Source organism: Loxodonta africana, chromosome 9 (assembly GCF_030014295.1).
Source record: "Loxodonta africana isolate mLoxAfr1 chromosome 9, mLoxAfr1.hap2, whole genome shotgun sequence".
In the NCBI taxonomy this organism is placed as follows: Eukaryota; Metazoa; Chordata; class Mammalia; order Proboscidea; family Elephantidae; genus Loxodonta; species Loxodonta africana.
Genome location: NC_087350.1, coordinates 96,706,375 through 96,722,435, shown reverse-complemented (window position 1 = coordinate 96,722,435; position 16,061 = coordinate 96,706,375). Strand labels below are relative to the sequence as shown.

Genomic DNA, 16,061 nt, shown 5'->3' with positions numbered 1-16,061 from the left:
TAAATGGCAAAATTCTTAGAAGAAAAAGCAGGAGCAACACTGTCAGGCCTAGTATTTAACAATGGATTACCTAATATAATGACAAAAGCACAAACAGCAAAAGACAAAATAAATGAATAGGACAGACCTCATAAAAAAATTTTTTTTCATAAAAATTAAAAATTTTTGTTTATCAAAAGACTATAAAAAAGTGAAAAGAGAAGCTATTGACTGGGAGAATATCTTCAGAAACCATATACTCATCAAGAACCTAATAACCCAAATATATATATATATATCTCAACAACTTAACAAAAAGACAAATAATCCAATCATAAAATGGGCAGAGGACTTGAATAGACATTTTACCAAAGAGGACATTCAAATGGCCACCAAACACATGAAAAGATGATCAACGTCATTAGCCATCAGAAATATGCATTAGCCACCAAAAATACTCCCACTAGGATGGCAAAGATGAAGAAAAAAAAACAAGAAGACAACAAATGCTGGCCAGAATGTGAGGAAATTGGAATGCTTACCCATCACTGGTAGGAATGCAGTATGGTACAGCTACTGTGGAAAGATGTGGCGGTTCCTCAAAAAAACTAAAGACAGAACTACCATATAACCCAGCAATTCCACTCCTGGATATATGGACCTAAAAGTTGAGACTTAAACTGTATACCAATGTTCATGGCAGCACTATTCACAATAGCCAAAGGGTGGAAACAACCTAAACGCCTATCAACCGATGAAAGGATAAACAAAATGTGGTACACGTACATACAATGGAATACTACTCAGCCGGTAGGATAAATGAGGTCTTGATGCATGCTACCATACGGATAGAGCTGGAAGACATACTAAGTGAAATAAGTCAATCACAAAAGGACATTGTATGATGTTACTTATAAAAAAAAAAGAAGAAGAAAAGACAAATGTATACAGACAAAGTTTATTAGTGGTCACCTGGGGCAGGAGGGAGGGGTAAAGGAGCGGTTAACGGTGACGGAAATATTGCATTAAGGGTAGGGTTGCCCAGCCAATTATTGTATTTGCTGTCAACAGTTGAACACCTGTAAAAAGTTGAATTGGCAAAAACTATGTGACAGATACATTTACAACAATGACAAAAAAAGAGTAGCTGCTGAGGCTGATTATGTACAGTGAAAAACCTCCTGGGATTTGGTTCCTTGGTTTGGAGGTTTAGGGCAATCGTTTCGTAGGACATCACAGTTAACTGGCCTAATAAGATGTTTAGTGCCTCTGTTCTACCTCCTAGTTCAATGCATAGTGCCTAGGGTCTTAAAAGCTTGCAAGCAGCCATCTAAGGCACAACAATTGGTCTCTTTTCGCCTGGAACAATGGAGGATGAAGAAGAGTCAGGGATAGGAGGAAGAGATGGAATGTGTGGCTAACTGCCTCCAAGAACAACTGCCTCCTTTGCCATGAGACCAGAAGAACTGGATCATGCCCGACTACCATTACTGAACATTTTGATCAAAGATTTCATAGAAGAATCTTGATTAAAAGGGGGAAATGCAAAACATAATATCAAATTCTCATGAACTCCAGACTTCCTTGAGTCATGAAGGCTAGATGAACACCTGAAACTACTGCCCTAAAATAATCTTTAAGCCTTAAACCAAAAAACTAAAGTCTTCTTAAAACCAAACAATTACCTTAACTAGTAAAAACTGCCTGCCTTGAACATATTCTTTTAAGAACTATCTATGCAGGATCAAATCGACAACAGGAACTTCAAAGATTAGATGGAACCTTAGGAGGCAGTGAATTTTCGTTAACGGGGAGGAACAAATCAGACAAGGAGGGTGAGAATGATTACACAATTGAAGAATATAATCAATACCCCTAAATGCCACATGTAGAAACTTCTGAATTGTTGTATATTTTGCTGTGTACATATTCTCAATAACAATAACAAAATAAATAAAATTATAAATAAATATATATATAAAAGTGAAGAGATAACCTATAAAATAAGAGAAAATATTTGGTAACCATATGTCTAATAAGGGAATTAAAAATAGGAACTCAAACAGATACTTATACGCCAATGTTCAGTGAAGCAATATTCATGATAGCCAAAAGGTAGAAACCACCCAGGTCTCTATAAGTAAATAAATAGATAAGCAAAATGTGGGATATTCACACCATAGAATATTATTGCATTGTTCTGATTGTGCTACAATATGCATGAACCTTGAAAACATTATGCTGAGTGAAATAAGTCAGATACAAAAAGACAAATATTATATCATCCTACTTACATTAAATATCTAGAAAAGGCGAAAACGGACAAAGTTTATTAGTGGTAATTGGACTGGGAGAAGGGAGGTATGCGGAGTAATTACTTAAGGAGTACTGAGTTTGTTTGTACTAGTGAAAAACTTTTGGAAATAGATAACGGTGATGATATACATGAAGAACAAAAATAAAGTAATCCAGATAGTTCAAAACCTATGCAATTTATGTTTAACATGTTATGTGCAAAATATAAACACTCAGTAGAATCTTATCTACATAAAAGATATAATGCAAAATACTGACAATGGTTATAGTTTTTAGAGAGACTATCACAATTTCTTTCCTTTTTTCTCCTATGTGCTAGGCACTGTAGATAACACCAGTCATAAAGTCTGGAACTCACACTCTAGGGACTTGTGCCACTTGAGGCTGAAGAAAGCCACATCAAGGAGTTAAGAGTACCTGGAAGAACTCCTAAATAAATGCAGTGTTGTCATTGTTAGCTGATGTTGAGTTGGCCCCCAACTCATGGTGACCCCATGCACAACAGAATGCCATTGTCCTATGCCATCACCAGATGGGTTTGTGGTTCAGACTGTTATGATTCATAGGGTTTTCATTGGCTGATTTTTGGAAGTAGATCACCAGGCCTTTCTTACTTATCTTAGCTTGGAATATCTGCTGAAACCTGTTCAGCATCATAGCAACATGTAAGCCTCCATTGACAGGTGGCCACTGCACATAAAGTACACTAGCTGAGAATCCAATTCAGGTTTCCTGCATGGAAGGTGAGAGTTCTACCTCTGAACCACCACTGCCCTCTGTAAGTGTAGTAGTTTGAAAATATACTTGCCTATATATTTCTTATCTTCCTTCTGACACAATGTGCACACTCTATCTCACTTCCAAGATCACTGGGTGTTTTTGAGTAGATCCTCTGAAGGGCATTATTTATACATGTTAATGAATAACCTACTTTGGTATAATAAGTTCAACAGACACCTCACGGTCTTTGACACAATTGGTTGGTATAGACTGGGTCTCTACTAGGAGGGGAGTTCAGGTGGGATCATATGTTTTTACCCTTGTGTATTGTCCCACTGTCTAAGAATTCTCACTCAGAAGCCTTGTGGTGACATATTATTTCTCCTTGTATTGACATATTTTCTCTCTCCTTGGACCACCTTCCTTTTTTGTTCCCTTTCTTTTCTTTCTCTTAGCTGCCCCCCCTCCCCCCAAGGGAATAGGGGAATGGCACTTTCCCTCGGAACTACAGATTCTCAGTTTTTAGAACTGGATGGGACTGTAGAAGTCTTATCTAGACCGATGACTTTTCAATCCCTGCACTGAAACCACGTTTTCACCTGATAGCAGTGAAATGAGAAATAGATGAAAATGAAGTAAATGTTTCATAAAGCTAAGCTTAATTCGACTGATTCTGTATTGGAAGAACCAGTTGCTATCAGTTATTTTCTTAGTTTTGCTTTTCTAGAAACTTTGTATTTTCTAAGGTTAGCATATATTTATTTTAAAATCAAGAAATAAAATAGATTCCTTCTGGAAGCTAAAACATTTTCTTTGTAGTAGAATACCATTATTAGTCAAAGTGTTGTGATAGAAACCTTTCATTTTCACCTTTCCAAGTAACAAAAAATCATGGCTTAACCCAAAGACTAATAAATCTGTAGAAGCCAGGCTCATAGAGATCCTATAGAGTAGAACTGCCCCATAGGGTTTCCAAGGAGTGGCTGGTGGATTTGAACTGCCGACCTTTTGGTTAGCAGCTAAGCTCTTAATCACTGCACCACCAGGGCTCCAGACAACAGAGGCTGTTTCAATAAATACAGTAATTATTTGCTTACTGCTTAACTATGTACTGCATTTTATTTAATAACCACCACTGCAAAGTAGGGGATATTATGCTCATTTTAGAGTTAACGTCAATCTAGATAGAACCCAACCCGTTGCTGTCAAGTCGATTCCAACTCATAGTGACCCTATAAGACAGAGCAGAACTGCCTCATAGAGTTTCCAAGGAGCACCTGGTGGATTCAAACTGCAGACCTTTTGGTTAGCAGCCATAGCACTAAGCCACTATGCCACCAGGGTTTCCAATCTAGATAGAGCCCAAAGTAAATTAGCAGCAAACCTAAGAACTGAACTCCTGCCTTCCGACTTCAAATCAAACATTCTACTATACCATGGTTGTGTCCTTTGTGTAATAAAAGTGTACTGTATTAAACCACCTATCATCTACTCCCACTTCCCAACATGGAACACAGGTATCTACATCAATAGTCTCAGAGATTCATTTTTTAAACTGTTACCTTCAGACACTGATTAGTGTCTGGTTTCCCTGTAACTTATGGAACAAGAAAAAGTCAGAAAATAAAATGCTAACTATAGCCTCCCTTCCTCTTCTCCCTACTCCCTACCCCCAAAACCTATTTTTACTTAATATTAGATAGAGTATGAACCCAAAAATACCTGGCGAGGAAAACCAAAATAGGCAAGTAACTTCTTTACCATTCTAGAAGCGAGGAGACAGACGCAGATACATTAGACAATTTTGGTGTGTGAGCTCTGAAACAACTACATGATGAACTACCTGAGTGAGCCAGGAAGGGAGAGAGACATTGAACCTACAGTTTTCAATTGTAGTATTTTAATATTTAAAAAGAGAAAGAATTATTCTTTTTTTTTTTAAGTTCTCCAAGAGTTGCACCCTTGCATTTTTTCCTTTTCTGTTCACTTCTTGTTTTCTTGGCTTTTCAAGCGGCGGTAGTGGGGATGGAGCTAAGTGGTCATTTCTTTCAGGTATCACAGCATTTCCTTTCAAGACTGACTTAAAGTGCCTACAGTTAAGAGCCTCCTACACAGAGGAAGCTAAATTCTACTCCTGGCAGGTCTGCAGAAAGAAATGTGGTTAATCTCTCAATATGGACAGCTGACCACTCAGCAGAGCCTTTCTCAGTATACTCTCTAGGAACGTCTACTTGTCCCCTTTAGTTTTCTTTTAGCCTTCACTCGACTTACACAATAAGAGTATTTGAGCTTTAGGCTGAGTGAGAAGGGTGCTCCTGTTTTTCCCCTCCTTACATAAAAGGTAAACGGGTGGTTGGGATGAAAGGAATGAAGAAACACTGTTTTTACACTACATAAATATTTTTGTGCATATATTCAAAAGCCTGTAAGTATCCTACTACAATCAACTTATGTGGCTTTCAGAAGATATTAAACCATGAAACCTCTAACTATGCTGAGTGACATAAATAATTTTCTCTCATGATCATGCTTTCCCCCCAAAGAATTTATGAAATCAGTGTTACATTTGGAATCAAGGCTCACACTTTGACATTCTATTCATCATTGATGTGTATGTTCCACTTTGACGATTTAATTTTTCAGGATGGGCGGGGCAGGGGGCGGGGGCAGGCAAAGCTATAAAAAGGAGAGGAAAATGCAAAAAAACAACAGACAACTCTGAGAAACAACCAAAGAGATGAGGCAGACTTCTTGACCCTACATTTATTTAAATAAATCACCTTTGATCAGTGTTAGTGAAAAGCAGCAGAAGCATCCTTTTATCTTTGGAGACAGACAATTACAGGATGATATATATTAGAAGGAAACCCGGGTAGCATAGTGGTTAAGAGCTACGGCTGCTAACCAAAAGGTCAGCGGTTCGAATCCACCAGGTGCTCCTTGGAAACCGCATGGGGCAGTTCTACCTTGTCCTACAGGGTTGCTATGAGTCGGAATAGACTCGACGGCAAGGGGCTGTATATCAGAAAATAACAACAAGAACCAAAAAAAAGCACACTAAAAAAAAACATACCCAAAAATCCAATGAAGCTGTCCCATAACAGCCACTGAGACAACCTTCCATGTATTATTTTGAGTCATTTCAAAAATAAGCAGCCAGCTATCCAGCTCTGGGAACTGTTGAGATGAGTTCGCCACAAAAGCCACTTAGATTTCCAGAAGCCAAAGTCTTGACAAATCAGTTCCTAAGTACATAATTTGTAACACATCGGAAATAAGCCTGAACACACAGACCTTGGTCAAAGAGGCGGCGGTATCTTTTTGTAACCTTTCCAAATCTAAGAATGTGGGAAGAGTACTCATAAATTTAAGTAGAAACCCAGACACTTAGACTATTTCCAATTTAAAATACATTAAAATATGGTCTCTGAAAGGAAATGAAAATGGCTTTTGAACATATGAAAAGATGCTCATTATCACTCACAAAGGAAATGTGAATTAAAAATGAGATACCATTTTTCACTCATCAGTTCAGGAAAAGAATGTTAACAAATCACCATGTGGAGAACTAGGCCCTCTCACACATTGTTGGGGCAAGCATAGAGTCATATAACCTCTTTGGAGGGCAATTTGTAAATGTCTATCAAAATTTAAATCCCACTTTGCCTTGGAGCCACATTTCTACTCTTAGGAATGAATTTATCCCATGGATATACTCATCCGCATGCACAGACAACTATGTACAAGATTAGACACTACAGCATCCTTGGTGGTCTGGCGGGAGGCTCACCTTTCCCTGTACATCATTTTTTTTTTTTTTACCTGTTCAAGGGGAAAAAAAATGAAGGGAGAAGAATGTGATCTGACAGCTTGGAAGTTAGGAGAAGTGTTCTGAACTTCCCTACCGAAGGAAATATTAAACCACCCTACACACGATTCATTCTAGAATTTTGCAATGTAACGTTCAGATAGCTAGACTCAACTGCATTCGTGAAAGCTCCTTATCATAAGAGCCCTTTGGCACTTTAACAACGAAAACCCCTTGATGGGGGTCTACTGTGGACTTGAATTCCATTTCACGATAAGCAGTGTTCTAAAAAGATTGCAATTTATTCCTTATAAAAACAGATCATATATAATGTAACTGTCACTCTGAGAAACAGAACTACATTATGCTGCGACTTGATGCAGAATGAAAGCACGTTCCCCATGTCTTCTTCAACAAAACTTGCCAAATGGGCGTCTGAACCGTCCTATTGAAACAGATGGCGTCTGAACAGAATTGGATTTCTGCCTATGGAAACCCTAGTTTTAACAACTGCTGTGGTTAGTTTTAATTTTCAGTCCTCAAAATTAACTGCTTGCCAGTGATTCAGAAATAGATTGAACAACATGTTTACACTTTGCTCCGTTTAACTGAGGAAAGAAAGGAAGAAAGAAGGGAGGAAATAAGGAATGAAACCACCACCTCTACTACCGTCCCATAAAAAATGGCAGAACCAAAGGAAACCAAAGGAAAAAAAAAGTGGCTGTAAAATAAACTCATTACTCCAAAGACGCTTGCCCCTTTTGTGCCTTCATAACCGAAGCATGAGCATGCAGCTACCTTGCTGAACATAAAACTGCAAAATCTAAGGGAACATGTAGCTTTAAGAAGCCTTTAATATCTTAGAAATTTAGAGTTAAGAACAATGGTCATTTTTCTAATGAAAGTTTACATCTTAAAAAACAATATTCCAAACAGACCTGAAGTTAGAAGCAAAATCTAAATGCCGAGTGTAAACCACTTGAAGAAAGATACCGTGGGCTCATCTTCTTTAAACACTACACAGGGCTGTCCATTTGCTGGTCATACTAACTGGTACTAAACATGCTTTCCTGTGAATGAATCTAGAGTAGCTTACACTAAATAATATTAAATAACCTTTTCATCGTATGCTTAAGGGCTTGATATAAGCATTTGTTGATCTTCTAAATTAGTAATCAAGGGAAAAGGAACTAAAGCTCAAAGTATCTATTATATGCCACACACCATGGTTATGCATTTCCTACGAGGAAACACCACTGTGTCCATTTCACAGCTGATACGCTGAGATTCAAAAGATGTAATAACTTTTCCAGGGTAAAGCAGGTAGAAGATGAGATGACAGCGATGAGGCTTGTACTTAAAGAGGTTTTGACTGCAAAACTCCTCCAATGACACCACCAGACAGGCAAGTTAGTACAAGGATGAGTCTTAGTTATAGCATACAGTATCACACACACACACACAGCCAACCTCCTAAGGAAAAACTTATCCTCTGTCAATTCCTCATGTTGGAGTAATGAATGTCAAACCCTTCTGCACTGTTTTTCAGTATGGCTTAATTCCAATTACTAAGAAAGTGATTAAGTGAATAAAGAGAATCATGGGTCATCTATTGTGATCACAAACACTTCTTAAAATCTTGACAACTTGATGAGCACAATTTGAAAATCAACAGTCAAAAAAGGATCCGTCAGCTCATTTTTTAAAATGGAAAACAAACAAATATCTCAGGGGACCTGAAAGATATTTCTCCATGGGGTACAGTCGGTTCTTTCACTTATTTATTTATTTATTTATTTTACAGTTGGTTCTTTCACTTAAAATTGAAGGACGAATACATTATATCAAGTCTTGCCTTCGAAATTTGTTGCTCACCCCTTCTGTGTCCCAAAGAAGAAAAAAAGATCTCATAATAAAAGAAATCCCTTCCCAGAAACTCTTGGATCATTCTTTTCCATTTCTCAAAACTTACCAGGATAGGTTGCATTAATAGTGACACAGTGGGACTTAAAAGTTAGGGAAAAAAACAACACAAAGTAGTAAAAATGAGTAAGTAAAAAAAAAAAAAAAAATGTTTATTAGTCGATTGTTTTTTCATATTTCTATAGAAAGCTACTTTAACTGTCCCATATGAAAGGGACAGAATCTACGGAATTATTAATTTCGATAAATTTTTAACTATTCATTTTGCCACAAAATTCACTATAATCATTCCATTAGAGAACTTATGTCAGATAATTAGGGTGCTTGAATATTTCATGTTTCAACTTATTATTATGAGCTGCCAAGGACCAGTATTAGTAAGAAAATATCTGCAGCCTTCACACAGCACTTAAGGAAACACAAAGAAGGAAAGTCAGAAGTCAAGGAGGATAATTCTGAGATAAAGGCTGAGTGGGGCAAAAGACTAGAACCTACTAGAGGATTTATCAGGAAGCGGTGCTGCACTCTGCTGCATTATCGCTGACCTGTGACCTCTCTTCCAGCATACAATCAGCCCTTGAGGACCCTGGGACTAAGTGGTTGTTTTAAAAAGTTCTTGTGTCATATTTACTTTTTCCTACAACTCTTATCAGAAGCCCACGTACTTAAGTTCTATAATTCGCACACACAAATTGCTTACCCAACGACATACCCAAGAGGGATAATCAGAAGCGGAAAATGCCACCATCATAAAAAAAGAAATGATAATCATCAGGATTTAAAGGGGCCAGGTGATTGTTAAAGGCACAGTCATACCAAAATACCATCAACACTGTGTTCTTGTTAACTGTAAAAACCGTAAAATAAGGCTTTTGAAAATAGCTTCCTTTATAAATATGTAGTAAGTTCCCAACTTTAAAATGAGCTATATTACGAAAGCCCATTTTTTCATGAAGATGCATTTCCTCAAAGGATAATACTATAAATGGCGGTTCATTTCTGAAGCTGGCCTGCCAACATCTACTTAGCCATATTATATTGACATACAGTATAGTGAGGAATGAAATGTGATAGAAAGTACTGAAAATGCTTCAAGTGCATATTAGTAGTTCAGCTGAACGTGTAGGAGCCTAGGAAAACAGAATAGGGGAGCGCACGAGGGGCTCTGAACCTTATAAAAGACCTGGGTTTTAACCTGACTCTACCATTTACGAGCTCTGTGACCTTCGACAAGTTATTTATCCTTCTTGTGACCAAAGTTCCTAATTAATAAAGAAGAAATCTTACAAACTCATCCACTGCATCACACTTAGAAAAAAAAAAAAAAAACCTAAAAACTGGCACTAAGCCTGGTGAAATATATACATAGATTTATTTTTCTAATAAATTCTCTTGAAAATATATAATTATAGTTCCATGTGTGGAAAGTGGTACTTACAAAAAGTTACCCTGTTGACTAGTCTTCTTTATCAATAATAAAGTCAAAACAATACATGTCCATTTATATAAGCTATTGTTGTTATTCGGTGCCGTCAAGTCAGTTTTGACTCATAGTGACCCCACATACAACAGAAGGAAACACTGCCCAGTCCTGCACCATCCTCACAATGGTTGCTATGTTTGAGCCCACTGTTGCAGTCACTGTGTCAGTATAACCAAAACCAAACCAAGCCTGTTGCCTTTGAGTTGATTTCGTCTCATAGCGCCCTATAGGACAGAGTAGAACTGCCCCATAGAGTTTCCAGGGAGTGCTTGGTGGATTCGAACTGCTGGCCTTTTGGTTAGCACCCGTAGCACTTAACCACTACGCCACCAAGGTTTCCTGTATAAGCTACAGTGGCTAAAAATCTATTATTTAGGCTTTATAATTCAAAAATGTCTTATTCTAAATATGAAATAGGTGATGAATCCTGACTTCAGGAAACTATTATTTGAAATTAAACCAGCTAGAAAGTAAGCTTTGGCACTGTGGCTCATTCCTAATTCAAGGATTTATAAACTGGGGTCCAGAAATGGACTCAGAGGTTCCACATAACCTAAAATACTCACACAATTGTTTAAATGGGTGATTTCTTTATGAGAGGTTCCATAGCTCTCCTGAGGTTCTCCAAGTGGTTGTCCATAAACCCTTAAAGGAAAAGAACTTCTGTGCTACATAAAACCCCTCTTTCCTATAAAATCCTCAGGTAGAATTTATCAGTGAAATGAAGTATCTTGAGCAGTGATGTTGTACACTATAATTTCATGAATGCAAAACTGTAAAATATTTCAACACAAACAAAATGAAGGGAATCATAAAGAACACTGCCCACATAAGATGGCATAGGAAGTCCATCTGAAATAGGGGCTGATGATACACCAACGGTATCCACTTTAAATAGATTTTGACCAGTCAATAGCATTCATCTTCATAGCTGACTTGGGTGCAAACATTCCATATATTTATGTTTGCAAGAAACGCCGTTTAAAATCGTTCTGCACACTAGCCAAACCACATGGGCAAAAACTTACCGCACGCACCTTTGTTACCACTGCTTTACAAGAGAAAATCCATCTTTTACTTATGTGTGACTCAAACAAACACACGTAGAGGTTTAAATGACTCAAACGGGAATATGAATGAGCACAACTTTTCTATTAATTATGATCAAGAAAATTCTGACATTAACTCTGTTTGATGTAACTTTTAACTTGACTTTCAACTTTATCCAAAGTTTCTTTAAACAGAAAACATTGTGCCCTCATACAATACTCCTTTTTTGTTCTCAGTGGAGGATAGTTTGGGTTTTTCTCTTTTTATTTTTAATTTTTTTTTCATTTGTTTGGTTTTGGTTTTGCCAAAATAAATCTGAACTGCACAGGCCTTAAGGCAGTTCTTTCTAACCAACAGTGCATCTCAAACCATTAACACAGCTAAATCACTGAGGTACTTCATCTTTTTACCTCTCCTAAAACATTATTATCCTTCTTAATAAACTGGCAACCAGTTTTTTATGGGGAGGTTTTACACAGAGAGTGGCACTTACCCCTCCTGCCTTCAGCAACTTTCTTCTAAATTCCTCTGTGGGGTTGTTGAAAGTTAGCTTTTCACAGCGGAGGTGATTCACTGGTGGATGGCCTTCAAGATGCAGGAATAAGTCATAATCAAATCGGACTTTCTTAGGTTCTTCCTGGGTGTTTAAAAAAAAAGAGGAAAAAAGAGAGTTAGGCATAAGAAGAAATAAAAACAGCAAAGGTTTACTCCTCATAAGGAACAGAAAAGAACCAGACATCTAAGAACTGTAGCATCAAAGAAATACTAGGGAAAAAAATTATCATGCAATTGAAATAGCTGATAAACTAGTTCCTTGTGTTAGGGGAAAAAGAAGAGGAATGAACTCATCATCTTCCCCCACACTCTCTCAAGCAGTATGACACCAACAACCTGCCACCCAACTGGAAACCTCTGAAGCCACTCTTTCCTCTTCCCGCCTCACCCCCAGCCCCATCAACAAGGGCTGCTATGATCTCTCCTAAATATTTCTTGAACAAGCCCAGCAGTCCCTACTGTCAATGCTCTTACTCGTTGCCCAAATTACAATAAATTCCTTCCTCTAATAGGTCTTCCTACTTCAGGACAATAGATTCAAAAGACAGACAGGAAGGACACTCTTCAATTCCTCCTCCATTCACAGCCTCAAAATTATCTCTCTGAAAGAAAAATCTAGCCATTTTCAATCCCTGATTTAAATTTCAACAACCTCCAATGACAATTAGGATAAAAAAAAATCTAAGTTCACTTGAATGCCACACAGGGCCTTAATAATCTAGCTCTTGTGTTCATATCCCACCATGCCCCTTCTGCCCATCTGATAGCCCAACAACACATCACTTGTTGCTGGTTGCTTCCCAGTACTTACCATGTTCTATGTTAGCTCTGGTTTTCACTCTTGCTTTGTTTGACTACCCTCAATGTCTACTTTCTGCTATATCTAGCTAAGTTTTGCTCATCATTCTCCATTCAAGTTTCACTTTCAGGAAGCCTTCCTTGAACTTCATTCCCCTGTCCACTGCCTCTCCTCTGCTCTGTGCACATCTTCCCCTTATCTTGATACATCTTAGAATAGCTGTCTCCTTATATATTCCTTTTCCCTACTAGATCTTAAGATTCTTGAAAGTAGGCACAATGTTTGCATCATCATCATCCCCTCAACAACTAGTTCAGTGCTTCCACATTGTAGGAATGTAATAAATATCTGTGAAATAAATAAAATAATAGCATTTTCCTGAATAAAGAACTTTGGTTGTTTTGTCAGGTGTCAAGTTGGCTCTAACTCACGGTGACCCCATGTACAACAGAATGAAACGTCTCCTGGTCCTGTACCATCTTCACAATGCTTGCTCCAGTCCATTGCTGCAGCCACTGTGTATTCTGAGTGCCTTCCAGCCTAATGGGCTCATCTTCCAAAAATGTATTAAACAATATTCTGTTCTGATCCATAGGGTTTCATTGGCTAAGTTTCAGAAGTAGATTGCCAGGCCTTTCTTTCTAGTCTTTTTTAGTCTAGAAGCTCCACTGAAATGTGTCCATGGTTGGACATGGGTGACCCTGCTAATATTTGAAATACCAGTGGCATAGCAGCAACATGCAAGTCACCACAGTATGACAAACTGGCAGACGAGTGGTGGAATAAAGAACTAGGAGGACATGATGGCATCATATTAAAAAAACAAAAAAACACAGTAACTAGATGTTGGCTGAACATTTACAGCTCTTTACAGACTGATTTTTAAACATCTGAAGCAAAATGAAGACTGAGGAAAATAATAACTAATATGTACTCTGACATTCATCTCCTTTGAATTAGCTGTGAGTACCATTTTGTAGATGAGGAAATTAAGGCACTCAGAATTTGTGATATCACTAACATGTGTGGAAACAAAGCGATTTGAACCCAATTCTTTTCACTCAAAAGCCTTAGCACTTGAAACTCCTTCAGAATACAGACATTAACCTACTACAACTGCATAGTTTCCACTGCCTCATCCAGACTTCCCCAAATCAGAGTCTGTACTCATTTTCTCACCACCTCTTCTCTTTCACTAAAATTGCGTGGAAGTCACTCCTCTGTCATTTCAAGATGCCACTCTCTCCTGGTTTTCCTCACAGCTTTCTAGCCATTCCTTCTCACTCTTCTTCACAGTCTTCTCTTCTTTCTCCATAGACCTTTAAGTGTTCCTATCTTTCTGGAAATTTCCTCAGGGAGATGGACCCATTCACAGGTAGTTAATTCCACCTACACAACAGTGACTCCTATCTGAATCTCCAAATCAGTTCACACTTGAGGACCATATGCATACGTTCCATAGTCATACTCAAGATCTCCATTGGCATGACCCACAGTAACATCAAACTCACGCATTATCCTAAATTGAGTTGTCTTCATCTGTACTTTTCTTATATATTTTGACAAATAGCATAAACCACCCCTAATTCTGCCTTCTCCCTCACTCACCACAGTCAAATTGTCTCTGAGTTCTACCTTGTATTCCTTTTTAGAAAGAGAGATAGTTGCCATCAAGTCTACTCTGATTTATGACAACTTTATGTCCAATGCAATCAAATGTTGCCCACAATTCCATCATCCTCATGATCGCCAGAACATTTAAATCCAGTTGTACGGCTACTGTGCCAATCCATCTCACCCTCACTGGTCCTCTATTTCACCAAACATAATGTCTTTCTCCAGCAATTGATCCCTCCTGATGACATGTCGAAAGCAAGTAACTCAGGCAATGTTCTCCTGTGATCCATAGGTTTTTATTGGTTAATTTTTAGAAGTAGATTGCCAGGCTTTTCTTCCTAGTCTGTCTTAGTCAGAAAGCTCTATTGAAACCTGTCCACCAAGGGTAACCCTGATTGTATTCGAAATACTGGTGGCATAGCTTCCAGCATCAGAGCAACATCCAAGCCACCGCAGTACAGCAAACTGAAAGATGGGTGGTAGATTTCTCCTTGGGAATTCTAAAACCCACCCTCTTTACTCTAGTTGCCATCACTATTGCCTTACCTTTGACCTTCATCATTCCTCATCTAGATAGACTCCTCCCTATTTTTTAATTTACCCCATTCTACCTCCCACAATGAAAAGAGAGTGATCTTCCTAACACAAAAATCAGATAATGTCTTTCCGTTGATATCAATGTCTTTAATGGCTCATCAATTTTTATAGGATTAAATCGTACTTCCCTGGAATAACCATCATTCTTTTACTACCTTACCTGTATTCCTTTGCTCTCTCAGTACACTCTCTCTTGCCACAATTTTTTAAGCACTTGCAGTTCCCCAATACTTCACATTATCCCATGCATTTTACTTCTCACACATAGTGCTTTTTGTGCCTAAAATGTCTTTCTATTCCAAAATACTCCCTCCTTTGTCTGATTAATGCAAAGGCATTATTCAAGAATGACCTAAAGCATTAACTCCTCTGGAAAGTGTTCCTAACCCTCCCCATCAATCTGAATTAGATATACCGCTTACAGGGCTCTTCCATTAGTGTAATTATCACATTATGATCATTTTGTACATATCTGTCTCTCCTCTACACTGTAAAACAGTCAACACAACCTTAGAATTAATTAAAAACAGAAGGAGGGCAGTTTTATGCTTTTTTTTTTTTTTTTTAAATTGGCAGTATAAATTGGTAAAGCCTTTTGGGAAGGCATTTTGGCAATATGTGTCAACATACTAAACACATATGACATTAGACTCAGTAAGTCTACTTCTAGGAACCCATTCCATGGAAATATTCAAATATTTGTACAAAGATATATATTATAAAATGTTCAGGGCAGCATTGTTTACAATAGCAAAAAAATCGGAAGGATCTGCATTTGAGTATATCATTACCATGGACTACCAATCAGATGTTTAAAAACCCTGACTTGGAAAACACTCCAAAGCATATAGTCAAGTGAATAAAAGGCAAGTCATGGAAAAACATTAAAGTATGAGCTACATGTTGCTGCCAGTCTCTACAATGACACACACTTTATCTGTGTAAATCCATGGGGTGCTACCAAATATTTAATAATGATTAAATGGGGTCAAGGTAATAAAACTCCAAAGTTTTATCTCATATACTTTTACTAGGAGACTATATTCATAAATTAGTTGTATGCTTTTTTAACAGAAAAATATATCAATGAATATAATTAATTAATGTGATGAATAGAAAAAGAATGAAGTACTAGCAACATCACTTCATAGCCCACAGCAGTTTAAACAAACAAAAAAATCTCCTTTCAACAAAATTAAGGGTAAAGACTCCAG

The 16,061-nt window shown here is 37.7% G+C and overlaps 1 protein-coding gene across 2 annotated transcripts in view; it reads right to left on the bottom strand.

The window, feature by feature from the left end:
- MLLT3 (MLLT3 super elongation complex subunit) overlaps nucleotides 1–16,061 on the bottom strand; it is a 302,423-nt gene that overhangs the window by 111,428 nt on the left and 174,934 nt on the right. For both annotated transcript variants that reach the window (XM_064290449.1, XM_064290450.1), the window contains exon 4: nucleotides 11,773–11,916. In XM_064290449.1, coding sequence (XP_064146519.1) covers nucleotides 11,773–11,916 — 144 coding nt within the window. The remainder of the gene's footprint in view (nucleotides 1–11,772; nucleotides 11,917–16,061) is intronic.